At 40.8% G+C, this 15,350-nt stretch overlaps 1 protein-coding gene across 4 annotated transcripts in view; it reads right to left on the bottom strand.

Moving 5' to 3' along the window:
• The window catches only part of cstf2 (cleavage stimulation factor, 3' pre-RNA, subunit 2), a 68,845-nt gene that overhangs the window by 53,028 nt on the left and 467 nt on the right, over positions 1–15,350 (bottom strand). For 2 of the 4 annotated variants that reach the window (XM_060832671.1, XM_060832674.1), the window contains exons 1-6: positions 15,218–15,347; positions 13,822–13,900; positions 7,089–7,258; positions 3,922–4,058; positions 882–1,001; positions 504–620 (exon numbers count right to left, since the gene is read on the bottom strand). In XM_060832671.1, the coding sequence (XP_060688654.1) occupies positions 504–620; positions 882–1,001; positions 3,922–4,058; positions 7,089–7,258; positions 13,822–13,900; positions 15,218–15,308 (714 nt within the window). In that variant the 5' untranslated portion in view covers positions 15,309–15,347. Of the gene's footprint in view, positions 1–503; positions 621–881; positions 1,002–3,921; positions 4,059–7,088; positions 7,259–13,821; positions 13,901–15,217; positions 15,348–15,350 lie in introns of those variants that run through there. The other 2 variants (XM_060832672.1, XM_060832675.1) reach the window with 1 other exon arrangement.

Raw genomic sequence — 15,350 nt, 5'->3', positions numbered from 1 at the left:
ACCACAAATAAAGAATGGCCAAAGAAGAAGCAGTGGCATCGTGGTACTGTCTCTGGATTAGTAATCCAGAACCGTGTTCTGATGTTCTTGGGTTATGGGTTCGAATCACAACATGGCAGATGACAAAATATTGAACTTAATTTTAGGGGTGGCATGGTGGCTAGCACTGCTAGGGACCATGTTCAATTCCAGCTTCGGGCAATTGCCTGTGTGGGGTTTGCACATTCTCCCCATGTCTGCGTGAGTTTCCTCCAGGTGCTCAGCTTTCCTCCCACAGTCCAAAAATATGCAGGCTAGGTGGATTGGCCATGGGAAATGCAGAGTTATAGAAATAGGGTAGGGAAGGGAGTCTGGGTGGGATGATTTTGTTGGGCTGAATGGCCTGTAGATGAAGGGAGGAATTTGGAGACAATAAAGCTCAAATATTACATACATCATATTATTAAAATCTATTAAAATGTCTGAAATGTAATTGTTTGGGTGTCCAAAACAATGGAACCTACCATTGGCTGTGGCTGGGAGACTGGAGGAGCAGCTTGAACCGAGGCTGCATTTGGTCCTGCTGTAGGTTGGCCAGATGAAATCAGTGGCGTCACATTAGCTGGTCGATGTAACATTTTCTAAAAGAACAGAGCGTGTTCAGTAGTACCTTTATTGTACTGCAAAGGTTTCCCAACACAGTCAAATACTGATAATCACAAACACTTTTGTCAATTTGAAAAAGTCCTCCATTTAAAATACTGTTCCAGGCCACTATAACGTCTTGATGTTAATTATTCCACACAAGGTTTTAATTGGATTTATACACGTATTGCGATTGAAATACAATTTCAAATGTATATTGTGGTGGACGGGTAGTTTGCAAAAAAACACATACTCACCATGGCAATTTCAGGATCGACAATTCTCATGACTACCTGTGCCTGCAAAAGCGCATATGCTAACTGAGGATTCTGAAGAAGCATGTTACGAGCTTCCTGAGGACTGTTCTGAATACACAGCTGAAAAAGACATCACTTTGTTCAGACTCTGCACAAGTAGCATCTTAGTCAAATTAGTAAATTACTTCAATAGTATGAGGCTATATGTTGCAAAATATCAATCCACAACACCAGAAAACAACAGCACATAAGTCACCTCCACTTCAGCAAGGCAGGGGCATAGTAATGTTCCCATACCAGTTAGCTGGAGGCTCATGTGAAGATGGATACAAGTACAAACGTGAGGTTATGAGGATAGGGTAGGGTGGGATGCTCTTAGAAAGGTTGATGCAGACTCATTGGGCCAAACAGCCTCTTTCGCACTGTAAGCATTTTACATTTTGAAGTCCTACTATGGAAGCTTGAGGATTTTAAATTCCATTAACATTGGAATTGAACGGTATTATCAATTGCTGCAAAAGCCAACTAATTCACAAATTTTACTTTATAGAAGACACATTCACCAATCACTCCGGTGGTTATTAGCTTACATTGCTTGCTGGAAGCATTGGTTTGATTTTAAAATTCTCACTCTTATTTCCAAATACTTCACAGTCTCACCCCTCCCTCTTTGTGGTTATTCCTCCAACCACAAAATGCAAGATACGAGCAGCTTTAATTCCGACCTCTACTATATATCTAATCACGAGTGCTTATGATGTCGTGCTTTCAGTTGTGTCAGTCCCAAGCTCTGGCTACCCTCCCTATATCTCTCTACCTCGTATTCTTCTTTTAAGGAGGCCATTTGGCCAATCACATCTGCATGGGCTCTCCTGTGTTCTGAAGACTTCAATATAATTTGTATTTAAACAATCATTCCCTTATGCATCTGCTCTCACTAAACTTCCAGGCAGTATGTTCCAAACTCTACCTATTGGCCATGTGAAAACATGTTTTTCTCACCACATTTGCTTCTTTTGCAAATCACCTTGTATCTTATCCTCTCATTCTCAAATAAATTCAATAAATATCTGAATTAATAATCTAATGACGACTATGAATCCATTGTCGATTGTCAGAAAAACCGAGCTGGTCCTTTAGGGAAGGAATCTGCCATCCTTACTTGATCTGGCCTATACATGACTCAACACACACAGCCAATGTGGTTGACATGTAACTGCCATCTGGGTCATAAATGCTGGCCTGGCTAGTGACAGCCACATGCTGCAAATAAATAAAGCTAAAATACTCCATGGCTCCCACACCTCTCTTAGAGCCACCGCACAAAACAGCATGAGCAAAAGACCCTGCAAGGAAACTAGCCCTGACTCTGTTCAGTTGTGTAAAAAATGAGGTCTGTAGATGCTGGAGATCACAGTTGAAAATGTGTTGCTGGTTAAAGCACAGCAGGTTAGGCAGCATCCAAGGAATAGGAAATTCGACGTTTCGGGCATAAGCCCTTCATCAGGAATGAGGAGAGTGTGCACACTCTCCTCATTCCTGATGAAGGGCTTATGCCCGAAACGTCGAATTTCCTATTCCTTGGATGCTGCCTAACCTGCTGTGCTCTGTTCAGTTGTGACCAGTCCAATTTGTGCAGGTGCCACCTTCCCCATAGATTGCCCTAATGACCCAGGAACGTAAAGACTTGAATCCTTCACCATCTTTCCAGCTACTCATCTGTTGTCTTCTACTTCTGTACACACCTACTTGTGGCACTGGAGTTTACTATATTTAAGGTTTTTTTTTGCCAGTTCTCTACCTAGCTCCCTAAAGCCTGACTGCAGGACCACGTCCTACTTGAATCACTGGCACCAACATCACCTGAAACTTCTAATTGACCACCCACCCTCTCCCAGAGAATGTCCTGCACCCACTATGTGATGTGACCCTTGCACTAGGGCGGCAACATTCCAGCCTGGAATCATATATGGACATACAGGGAATAGTGTAGGTTAGATGGGCTTCAGATTGGTATGACAGGTCAGCGCAACATCGAGGGCTGAAGGGCCTGTACTGCGCTGTAATGTTCTATGTTTTGTGTGTGTGTGTATATATATATATGACCACATAAGCAGTCACCCATTCCCTATCTGCCTACATGCCCCTACCCTGCAGTGTGAGCACTTCCATAAATGCGTGATCCATGTAGTTCTTTGCCTGACATTGATCAAGTTACAAAACTTGAATCTTGCGCAAATGATAATATTCCTACATGTGCCTGTTGAAGTCACGAGAAATGAACACCCCACATGCCACAAGATAGATTTTCAATTTCGAAAAACGCTCTGCCATACATTAATCTTACTTTCCTACTATTTATTTTAAATTTATTTTTCTTCTGCCAGCTCTCTTCAAAAATGTATTTTTGCCAAAATTTCCCAACTTTGAAACAGTTCCTAGTAACAATTGTTCACAAAGGAACACCTCCTCTGCCCACACTTCACTGAAATCCTCATTCAGCAAATTAAATTTTTTGAATTAAATTTTATTTACAGGACCTCTTCTCCCTCCCCCATGCACTGAATTCCTACTTCTACACAAACTCAAGCACTCATTCTTCCCCCTTTCACTTCAGCATCGTCTTATCAACATTTCTTAAAACCTACTTCCCTAACAAAGATTTTGGACATCTGACCTCATTTATCCTTATGTGCACATAGTATAATAATCCTTCAGATTGTCTGTGTTAAACTAAGTCATTTTAAGTCTTTAAAACTTATATGTCCATGGTGGCAGAGATGAGCATTGTTGAGTTTGTGACCAAGAGGAAATTTTCCAGCACCTTTGCAAAAGGCACAGCAGAAACCACTTCAACATCTCCCTGCTATTCACTTCCAATTGACTGCAGTTATGGAAAGATAAATGCAGTTGAATCCATCCCAGCAAATGAGCTCTACTTTTAAATTTTGTTCGATCCAAAAGAAAACTGTTGTTTTCTTCTTGAATACTAACTATCCACTTCATAGTTAAAGACAGCGAGAGAGGAAGGAAAGGAAACCTTCATTTGCTTCATGAGTTCGAACATTTGCTCAGGTGGAAGGCTGGCTACAGCACGACTGATGGACTCTGGAGCATCTTCTGGAGAGACTGGATCACCATAAGGAGACTCCATGACAGGGCCTGCTGTACCAAGATCTGCAAAAGGATTAGAAATAATGTTACGTTACATTATCAAAAGATTATAATGCTGCTGCATTGCCTCCGATAGTTTGACAGTACAATATTTACTGATCCGGTGTACAACATACTTAAAATTACTAGTCAACATTGCAATGTTTCTAATCCCATAATCTGATACTGTAGGAACATATGTTTTTAGTCTGAAATAACTCATGTAAAAATGGAAGCTGGCCACTCACACACAACAAACTGGAGAAAGAAAAATGGTCTAAAATTCAGGATACAAAAACTTGGCTTTTGCTCAAAATTGAACTACACATTATTTTGGGAACATTTAAGATTGGGACAAAGTGGGATAACTTGTTCATTAGCATTATTTCCATTTACTGATCTTTGGTCACGGTTGATAGGCAACACTTTTCAAAAAGGTATGTCAAACTGTGGCATCCATTTGTACTGTTCAATGATGACAGAAGATCAGACACTGAACAAGTACCATTCATATATAACAATTCTACAAGTCCATGTTGCCAACATCAGCGGTTGGAAATAGTGGGAAAGAAATACCCAAACTTCCCTTATACACACCTACTGGTTTGGAAGATTTCCGATGTCAGACACTATGTCAAACTACATACAATATCTTATTTTGAAAATATACCAAGAACTGAACATAACTGTTAAGCCGAATATTTCTGCAGCACAAAACTATTTCTCAATAGCTAGCCATACAGTCATACAACACGGAAACAGGTCTTTCAGTCCAGCTCATTCACAATGATCAGACATCCCAATCTGACATTTGTTAGCACTTAGCTCATATCTCTCTAACCCTTCTGGATGTTTTTTAAATGCTGATGTTGTACGCGCCTACACCACTTCCTCTGGCAGTTCGTCCTACACACACTACCCTCTGTGCAAATAAGCTACCCCTCAGGTCCTTTTTAAAATCTTTCCTCTCTTCATCTGAATGCTGTGCCCTCAAGTTTGGACTCCCCACCCTAGGAGAAAAAACCTTGGCTATTCACTCTATCCATGCCTCTCATGATTTCATAACCATCTATAAGGTCACCCTTCAGCACACCAGGAGAAAAAAGCCACAACCTATACAGCTTCTCCTTATAACTCAAATTCTCCAGTCCCAGCAACATCCTTGCATCTCTGTTATGTACCCTCTCAAGTTTAACTGCATCCTTCCCATTTAAAAAAAGTGATCAGAATTGTATGCGGTATTCTAAAAGTGCCTCACCAATGTCCTGTACAGCCACCCAGCATTTTTAACCTGTATACACTGGTATGCACTGTCTGCCATACAAACCAGACGGGAACACATGGAAAGAATTTGATATGATTTCCGACATGAGAAGTTCATTTGTTAAAGCTGGCATAAATTACCCTGTCAAAAAACATAACAGGACACAAGGTTTGGTTCATGGCAGGCTAGGTTTGATCATGGAAACTGTTTTATTGTGAACAAAAAGGTACACCTCCTGGAAGAAAGTCAGAACTGCAAATCCCTCCTGATACATTTAAACTAATAATTGTACAATTAAGTGAAGCATTGATTACAGTTAATATTTAAATATTTATACTAATTATATACAAGAATATACAAACGTAGCACATGATCATTTTCTCAAATCATGAAGGGAAATATAGCCAATATTCTAGCTACAATGGTACATGGAACTAATTTTGTGGGAGCCTGGCAAAGAACACAGATTCAAAACTGAAAGACTTTATTAGGATGAATAACATCTTTAAGGTGATAAGGCAGCAGAGAGGATGGATGTAATGGTACACAGTAATAACACTGCTTCACAAAAAGAACATGAAAGGCACTTCTGAAAGACTGGTATTGCTTTAATTGTTAATTAAGATCGCCGATAGAATTCTAATACAGTCAATGACAAGTGAACCATTAAAAACATTGTAATGAACTATGAGAATCCAGACTATAAATTATCATACTGAATGCGTTTCAGGTAATAGATCGTGGAGGACATTTTATCAAGTAATCTCCAATATAGGCTTGAATAAAGTCTGTAATACATATTTAAGATGCAAAATGGTTGTTTTAAACCACCACCACCACACACAAAAAAAATGTATATTTCCAGAGTACATTTTAGTTACCATTTTTGCTGGCTGCAAATATTGTTAGGTAATAATTCTATTCTTCCAAATAGCTATTCTATACCTTATTTGTAGACTACGTATCTAACACCTCAGTTTTATTTTTAGTATGACAGTCAGCCAAAATTAAACATTGGAAACCTATAGCAGCCACAAGCATCCCAGTGCCATATGTTGTAAATAGGTTGATTAATTGTTTTGGGAAAATATATTTAAAAGCACATTTCACCCTAAAACTATAGCCGTAAATAATGGTGGCGGCTACCCAAACTGCTTATACTTCATAGTGCTCGATAACCAGAAATAAATCAGTTAGTTCCCCCGCTTAGGTGAAATCTGTGAAGTCATGGGAGTTTAAGATATCTTATTATGCAAATTAGTAAAACAGTACAATTGATAAAGACACTAGTTGTTTTCTCCTGACTTCACAAAGTCAGCAATACAATACAGCTCAAAAATATATTGCTTTAATATCCCCACTTTGCTGATAATCAGTAACAAACCTCAATAAATAAGATTGCTCGATTTACAAAACTTTTCCAAGCCAAACTTTTAAATTTTCTCTGAATCATTTGTAGCTAATTATTAAATCACTGCATTTGGACAAACGATGCAAACACTTAATCAAGCCTGAAAATGGCAGCAAGAAGTGAATTGTACACACAAATCTTCACAAACATAATTGAACTGATTTCGAAGTATTATAACATATCACCCATGTATAACATTCACATTACAAATTGCCACTTAATTTACAACACAAAATTCTCATGTCACTTTCAAAACCAAGTATGAGGGAGAGTATGATGGAAAGCACAATGTGCCTTCCATAAAGTTGCAAAATCCAAAAGTATACCATCGATAGGTTTAATTTTGCAATAAACTGATGTGTCAGAGATTTATACTTACTCTTGAGCTCTTCCTTATTCTTTTCACTAGCAGCATTGTCCACACGCAATGCTCTTCCATTAAATTCCCTCCCATTGAGATTGCGCATGGCACTGAGTGCAGTTTCCTGATCCTGGTACTCGCAGAAGCCATAACCTTTGGGTTTCCCAGTTTCTCTGTCATACACAAGTCTACAACGAGAGTTAACAAAATTAGCAGGCAGTTTTACACCAAGGTTTAACAACTAAAATGAGGAACAAAGGAAGGTGAACCTAACACGGGGGTTTTGAAGATCACTGAGTGTCTCTTATTGGTATGGCACAAGTTCAAAATATTATATTTGAAATGTAACCCACTATCCTTTATATTGTAATGTAAATGTGATACACGCATTACTTTATTGTACTTTGAAGTGTAAACTACCTTTAATTATGTTAACCAAAGATTTGAAAAGTTTGTTTCAAATTGTTAAATACACTGACAAAGTTACAAAGGCATGTAGAATTGCTTGGTCACTTGTTCTAAAAGTCAACTTGCCCAAACATAAAGGAATGTGACTTGCCCTATGAATATTTCTCTCCTCAGAACTGTAAACATATAATGATAACAGAAGTGTAGAGTAAGTGGAACTTGACTAACACTGCAGAATTAATGAGTCCAAATCCCAGTGTGTCAATTTATGTACCTCAATTCAATGGATTTGATCATTTGTGCATTGTCTCTGATGAAAATTATCACAAAAATCTCCAACTAATGTGAAATCTTGGCTGCTTCAGTAATGCCCTTCAGCAAGGGGAAAGAAAAGTCCTTTTCAAGGGAGGTGAAGTGAGGGAAAGTCAGGGAGGTGATGGGCCGAGTGGTATTATCGCTAGACTATCAACCTAAAAATTTAGCTAATGTTCTGGGGACCCAGGTTTGAATCCTGCCATGGCAGATGGTGGAATTTGAATTCAACAAAAATATCCGGAATTAAGAATCCACTAACGATCATGAAACGACTAACTTTTGTCAGAAAATCCCATCTGGCTCACTCATGTCCTTCAGGAATGCAAATCTGCCATCCTCACCTGGTCTGGCCGACATCCAGTTCCAGACCCACAGCAACATTGATGACTTTCAACTGCCCTTTGAAATGACCAAAAAAGCCACGCAGTTGTGTTAATCGCCATGACGTTCAAGAAGTTAAAGTAATGAACCACCCAGCAACAACCTAGGCATCAGAAAGACAATGGCAGCATGTCAACCTGCAAAGTCCTCCTTACTAACATCTGGGGACAAGTGCCAAACTGGGATTGTTGACTCAGGCTGGTCAAGCAACAGCCTGACAAAGTCATATTCAGGGAAGCATGGTGGACAGACAATGTCTCAGACACTACCATCACCATCCCTGATATGTCTTGTCTCACCGGCAGGACAAACTGCCAGAGGTGCCGGCATAGTAGCATACAGTCGGGAGGGAGTGGCCCAAGGAGTCCTCAACATGACTAAGGAAACCATGAAACTCATGGCTTCAGGTTAAACATGGGCAAGGAAACTTTTTTTAAACCATATACCATCCTACTCTTCGATACTCTTCCATGTTGAACATTGAGGAAGCATTAAAGGGTGGCAAGAGCACAAAATGTATCTGGATGGGGGATTTCAATGTCCACCACTAGGACTGGCTCAGCAGTAGCTGGTGAGGGAACCAACAAGACAGAAAACATAGTTGTCCTCATCCTTTCCAATCTGTCCATGAGAGTATCAGTAAAGGTACCACTGCACAGCCTTGTGGAGACGAAGTCCCACCTTCACATTGACAATTCCCATCCAACATGTTGTGTGGTCCTATCACCGTGCTAAATGGGACAGACTTTGAGCAGATCTAGTAACTGAAGACTGGCCATCCATGACAGCACAGTGGCTCAGTGGTTAGCACTGTTGCTTCATAGCACTAGGTAACCTGGTTCAATTCCAGCCTTGGGTGACTGCATGAAGTTTCTGCCAGATACTCCAGTTTCATCCCACAGTCCAAAGGTGTACAGGTTAGGTGGATTGACCATGCTAAATTGTCCATAGAGTCCTGGGATGTGCAGGTTAGGTGGATTAGCCATGGTAAATGTGGGGTTATGGGAATAGGGTAGGGGGCTGGATCGGTGTGGAATGCTCTTCAGATGGTGCAGACTCAATGGGCCAAATAACCTCTTCCCACACTGTAGGGATTCTACAATTCTATGATGAGGTGCTGCAGGCCATCAACAGCAGCAGAATTGTACTCCAGCACAATCTATAACCTTACGGTCCAGCATATCCCCCATTAAATCATTACTATCAAGCCAGGGGATCAACCTTGGTTCAATAATGTGTGCAGGAGGGCAGACAGGAGCAGCACTAGGCATATCTAAAAATGAGACATTAATACCATGCAGTATTAGCAGCAAGTGACAGACAGAGCTAAATGATCCCACAACCAATGGGTCAGATCTACATGCCACAGCCAATTGTGAATAGTGAACAATTAAAGAAATTGCTGGAGGCGGCAGGTTCACAAATATCCCCACATTGGACAGTGGAAGAGCCCAACACAACAGTGCCTAAGTTAAGGCTAACGCATTCACAGCAATCTTCAGGCAGTGACAAATGGATGATCCATCTCAGCCTCCTCAAGTGGGCCCCAACATCGCAGATGTCAGTTTTCAGCCAATTTGATTCATTCCAAATGATACCAAGAAACAGTTGGAGGTGTGGACACTGCAATGACTATGGGCCCTGACAACATTCTGACAATCGTACTGAAGATGTGTGCTCCAGACTTTGCCGCTGCCCTAGCCAAGTTCTTCCGGTACAGTTACAACACTGGCATTTACCTGACAATGAGGAAATTTGCCCAGGTATGTCCTGTACACAAAAAGCAGGAGAAATCTAACCCGGCCAATTACCACCCCATCAGTAAAATGATGGAAGATGCCATCAACAGTGCTGTCATGAAGCATCTGTTCAGCAATAACCTGCTCAGTGACACTCAAGTTGGATTCCATATACACACTCAGCTCTTGGCCTTGTTATAATCATGGTTCAAATCTGAACAAAAGCACCAAATTCCAGAGGTAAGGGGAGAGTGACAGCCCTTGAAGTCAAGACTTCATTTCGACCAAGTAACGCTTCATGGAGCACTCATAAAACTGGAATCAAACAGAATCAAGGTGCAAAACTCTCCAGTTGCTGGGAGTCATACCTGGCATACAGAAAGATAGCGGAGTTCGTTGGAATCAGTCATCATAGCTCCAGAACATCCCTGCAAGAGTTACTCAGGGTAGTGCCCTAGGCCTAACCATCTTCAGCTGCTTCATCAATGACCTTCCTTTCATCAAAAGATCAGAAATGGGGATGCTCACCAATGACTGCACAATGATCAGCATCGTTCACAACTTGTCAGATACTGAAACAGACCATGTCGAAATACAAGAAGATCTGGACAATATCCAAACCTGGACAAGTGGCAAGTAATATCTGTGCCACACAAATGGCAGATAATGACCATCTCCAGACAATCTAATGACTATCCCTTGACACTCAATGATGTTACCATTACTGAATTCCTCACTATCAACATTCTGAGGGTTACCATTGACCAGAAACTCAACTTGACTCGCCACATGAGCAGAGTGGCTGCAAGAACAGATCAGACACTAGGAACAGGGTGGTAAGTAACTCACATTCTGACTCAACATAGTCATCCATCATCCACAAGGCTCAAGTCAGGAGTGTGATAGAATACTCCCAACTTACTTGGATGGATGCAATGCAACACCATCAAGGAAAGAAGCCCATTTGATTATGACCACATTGACAAGCATCAACTTTCTCCACTGACACTCAGTAGCAGCACTTTTCACTATTTTCAGGATGCACTGCAGAAATTCATCAAAGATCCTTTCAAACCCACATCCACTTCCATCCAGAACAGCAAGGACAGATGATACATGGGAACACCTCCACCTATGGTGAGTGTTTTGGAAAAAAACTCATTCTGATTTGGAAATATACCTCCATTCCTTTACTGCTACTGATTCAAAACCTTGGATTTCTCTCTTTAAGGGCATTGTGGTCATCCTTTCAGCACATGGGCTGCAGTGGTTCAAGAAGGCAGCTCATTACCACCTTGTCAAGGTCAACTAGGGACAAGCAGTAAATGCTGACCAGTCAGCGATGCCCAAGCCCCACAAGTGAGAAAAAAATCACCAATATCGGTAAATATGGTAAACAATTTGCAGAGACCAAAGTCCTGCAAACATTAAATGAGATGAATGATCTGTCTGTTTTAGACAATGGTCACTGAGAAACAAATGCTGATCAGACAGCAAGAAAAGACAACTGCTGCTTTCCAAGAAATCCATGTTATTCATCAAAGCATGTGTGTGATGTTTTTCATTAAGTCTCACCTGAAAATTGATGTAAACACCCAGTATTCCTCAAAACAATCAACCTTGGTTTTGTGTTCTATTTGGCATTGAGCCAAGGATCAAAATTTTTTCATATGTGAAAGTGCAATAACCAAACCAAGCTGGCGATTACAAACCTTCATTACAGGTATTTCCAATTTCGTGCTTTTCATATTTCCTAACCAGGTTAAACTTATTACATAGTCAATTATTTTCTGGAAACCTTCAAAATATCTCTTGCACACCAGTGTATGTTTGTTGTGTCTTTAATTAGTAACCCTCTAATAAGAAACTTTACATTAATTTTGTTGTCGTACATCTTGATGTGTCATAATATTTAACAGTTTGAGGGGTATTTTAATGAAAGCATACTTATCTCATAACTTGCAATTAAATGTTTAAAGTTTGTAAGAAGATTTGTAGCTCGGGTGCTCATTGTTGCGGTTCTGTTCGCCGAGCTGGGAGTTTTTCTTGTAATCGTTTCGTCCCCTTTCATCAGGACATTACTCAAAAGGGACACAACACACTGCAGCACACCTGAACTACGAAAAGAGGAAGACCACCTATACAAGGTATTCAACAAAAACGGATACCCACGCAATTTCATTAACAGATGCCTCAGGGAAAGACAACGAAATGAGGACATGCCACAACCCAAAGGACTGGCCACACTCCCATACATCAGGAGCATTTCTGAACTGACAGCCAGACTGCTGCGACCGCTAGGACTCATAACAGCACACAAACCAACAGCCACTCTCAGACAACATTCACCAGGACAAAGGACCCGATACTCAGCAGGAGCAAAACCAACGTAGTGTACAAAATCCCATGCAAGGACTGCACAAAACACTACATAGGGCAAACAGGAAGACAGCTAACAACCCGCATCCATGAACACCAACTAGCCACGAAACGACACGACAAGCTATCCCTAGTAGCCATACACTCAGATGACAGACAACATGAATTCAATTGGGACAACACCACCATTATAGGACAGGCCAAACAGAGAACAGCCAGGGAATTCCTAGAAGCATGGCACTCATCTACGAATTCGATCAACAGACACATCGACCTAGACCCTATATACCGGCCACGGCAGCGGACAGCTACTGACAACTGGAAGCGGCAGATTCAAACCAGTATAAATGCCGGAGGAATCAGCACAGAAGCGCTTCACAGGAGGCTCCCAAGCACTGAAGATGTCACCTAGAAAGGGGACGAAACGTTTGCAAGAAAAACTCCCAGCTCGGTGAACAGAACCACAACAATTAAATGTTTAATGCAGCCAAGTTTACTTCAGCTGCACTGTCTGACTGAAAAAATTCCTGTTAAGTCATTCTATTCAGGTCAGCCTGCAAGGATTTTTATTTTAAATCAGATTTAAATATACTGTAAATATAAATAACAATCATTATTTTGATGATACTAGATTTTTCTGTATCTTTAGGTAAAAGGTATAACGAGAAGCTAGAAATTTTAATATTGTTCAGAATTGCAGGAATCGGGTTTCAACAAGTGTCCAGTAAGAGGGACAGTGCCAGGCAAAATAAATATCTGAACAAATCCAACCCCCCCCCCCAAAAAAAATTAGAAAGACTCAGTTATCCAATGTTGTACTCTGAACCATTATAATATCATAATGTTCCATTTTCCTGATTCATTATTTGAACCAGCATGGCATTGGTCTATGGAATATGTGAATGCATTTGAAGGGGCAAATAATTAGGTGTGACATTTTAACGATGTGACACTAAATGAGTTAAAGTTCTTTCATATACTATTGTCAACATAACAGATTGACAAGATTTTTAGTTCACAGAATACTGTCGGAGATACCAAACCATTCTATGACATAAATAGTCTGTGGTCCAACATATGTGCACCAACAATCCCTGAAACAAGTGGTCAGACCTCTGCAATTTGTTGCAAGTGAACAGTGAGGGAAAAAAAATCCAAATATTTCCAGATACAAAATTTGTGCTACTCCAGTTTGCGCTCACTGATTTTTGAAACAACAGAAGAGATCTGGGAATCCTCTGTGTAAGTACAAATTGAGCTTTAACTTTGTGAGTTTTGTAACTTCATTGGCTGGAAAGAACTTCAATGTCTGGTGGTTGCGAGAAGTAATATATAAATTCAATTATTGTCCCTTTTCTTAACAGTAAAAGGAGACTTGTTCTGACTTGGGGAAGGGAAGAGGTTAAAAAGCCTCAAAAGGTAAAACCTTGAACGGCATGAGTCATGCCAGCTAACCTTCCAAAGTACTGCAGTTTTTTATTGTCCAAAATGCAACTGGAGCTGACTATTCATTGTCACACACAAAATACCTGAAACTCAACACTGGACCAACTTCAGAGAAAATATCCTTCAATTGTTCTTCTGTAGCTTCATATGGAATATTTCCCACTATAAATGAGAAGAGGCATAATAGAATTTCAAACCAGTTTGGGAATCAACATTCACTTCAAAAATACGATTTTGAGTTTAGTGCATTTATTACTCTATAGAAGTTATGAGTTATTCAGTTTATGTTTAAATTGTAACTGGAGCAAGTAAAGGAAAAATAAATTGATGGAACTAGCACAGAGGTTTTTCATGAATGGTCAATCCCAAAAACCTCATTAATAATGGACCTTTCAAAACAGGAGTAAATGAAGTGAACTTAAATGCAATCTCTTCTAAATGAATATACATCTTGCATACTAAAGAGAATCTGCTCTTCCTAATGATTACTGTATAAAGGAATCCAGTAGCTAGAACAGAGTTGAGGGAGGTAAATCCCTAATCCATACTCATTCGCTCCGGTTTCCTCTCACAGTCCAAAAATGTGCAGGTTAGGTGAACTGGCCATGCTTAATTGCCAGTAGTGTTAGGTGATGAGGTAAACGTAGGGGAATGGGTCTGGGTGGGTTGCGCTTCAGCGGGTCGGTGTGGACTTGTTGGACCGAAGGGCCTGTTTCCACACTTTAATCTAATCTAATATTTACTTTTTCGGTCAAGTCAGTATTGGGAATGCTAAATGGCCTCCATATTTCTAAGTTGGGGGATAACTGATTACAACTTTGTCAACTAATGGGCATCCAATATCCAATACAGGAACTGTACATTAGGTTGACAATGGAAGGCAAAAACTGCTTGGTAAAAAGGTGGGAGTTTAAAAAAAAGGTCTGGAGACATTTGTCCGTTAATTCTGTAGAGTGATCAAAAGTGAAAAGTTCAATAATCTTTTCTCTCTGAAACGATGCTGTATCTGCAAATATTCAACATTTAGTGGGCGGCACGGTGGCACAGTGGTTAGCACTGCTGCCTCACAGCGCCTGAGACCCGGGTTCAATTCCCGACTCAGGCGACTGACTGTGTGGAGTTTGCACGTTCTCCCCATGTCTGCGTGGGTTTCCTCCGGGTGCTCCGGTTTCCTCCCACAGTCACAAAGATGTGCAGGTCAGGTGAATTGGCCATGCTAAATTGCCCGTAGTGTTAGGTAAGGGGTAAGGTAGGGGTATGGGTGGGTTTCGCTTCGGCGGGTCGGTGTGGACTTGTTGGGCCGAAGGGCCTGTTTCCACACTGTAAGTAATCTAATCTAATTTGCAACTGTTTGTTTTAATCCTAAATATTTTGTTCACTCCCGCAGCAGATTCTGAGGGTGCCTAATTTGACAAGACACAATTATTACGCCCCTGGCCGTGTATTCCCCACCCTCACGTTTACAGTGACCCTGGTTACCAGGCACTTTCCCCGCTGCAGCTGCTCTCAGGCCCGCTCTCCAACTGACACCGAGCACCTTCCTCCAGCTGCTCATGACCCAGTCTGTCATCCCTACCACCGCGGGACGGCCCACAAATCCCGCCGAGGCCCC

The sequence above is a fragment of the Hemiscyllium ocellatum genome, chromosome 11 (genome assembly GCF_020745735.1).
Source record: "Hemiscyllium ocellatum isolate sHemOce1 chromosome 11, sHemOce1.pat.X.cur, whole genome shotgun sequence".
Taxonomy (NCBI): Eukaryota; Metazoa; Chordata; class Chondrichthyes; order Orectolobiformes; family Hemiscylliidae; genus Hemiscyllium; species Hemiscyllium ocellatum.
This window is presented reverse-complemented; position numbering and strand designations above follow the sequence as displayed.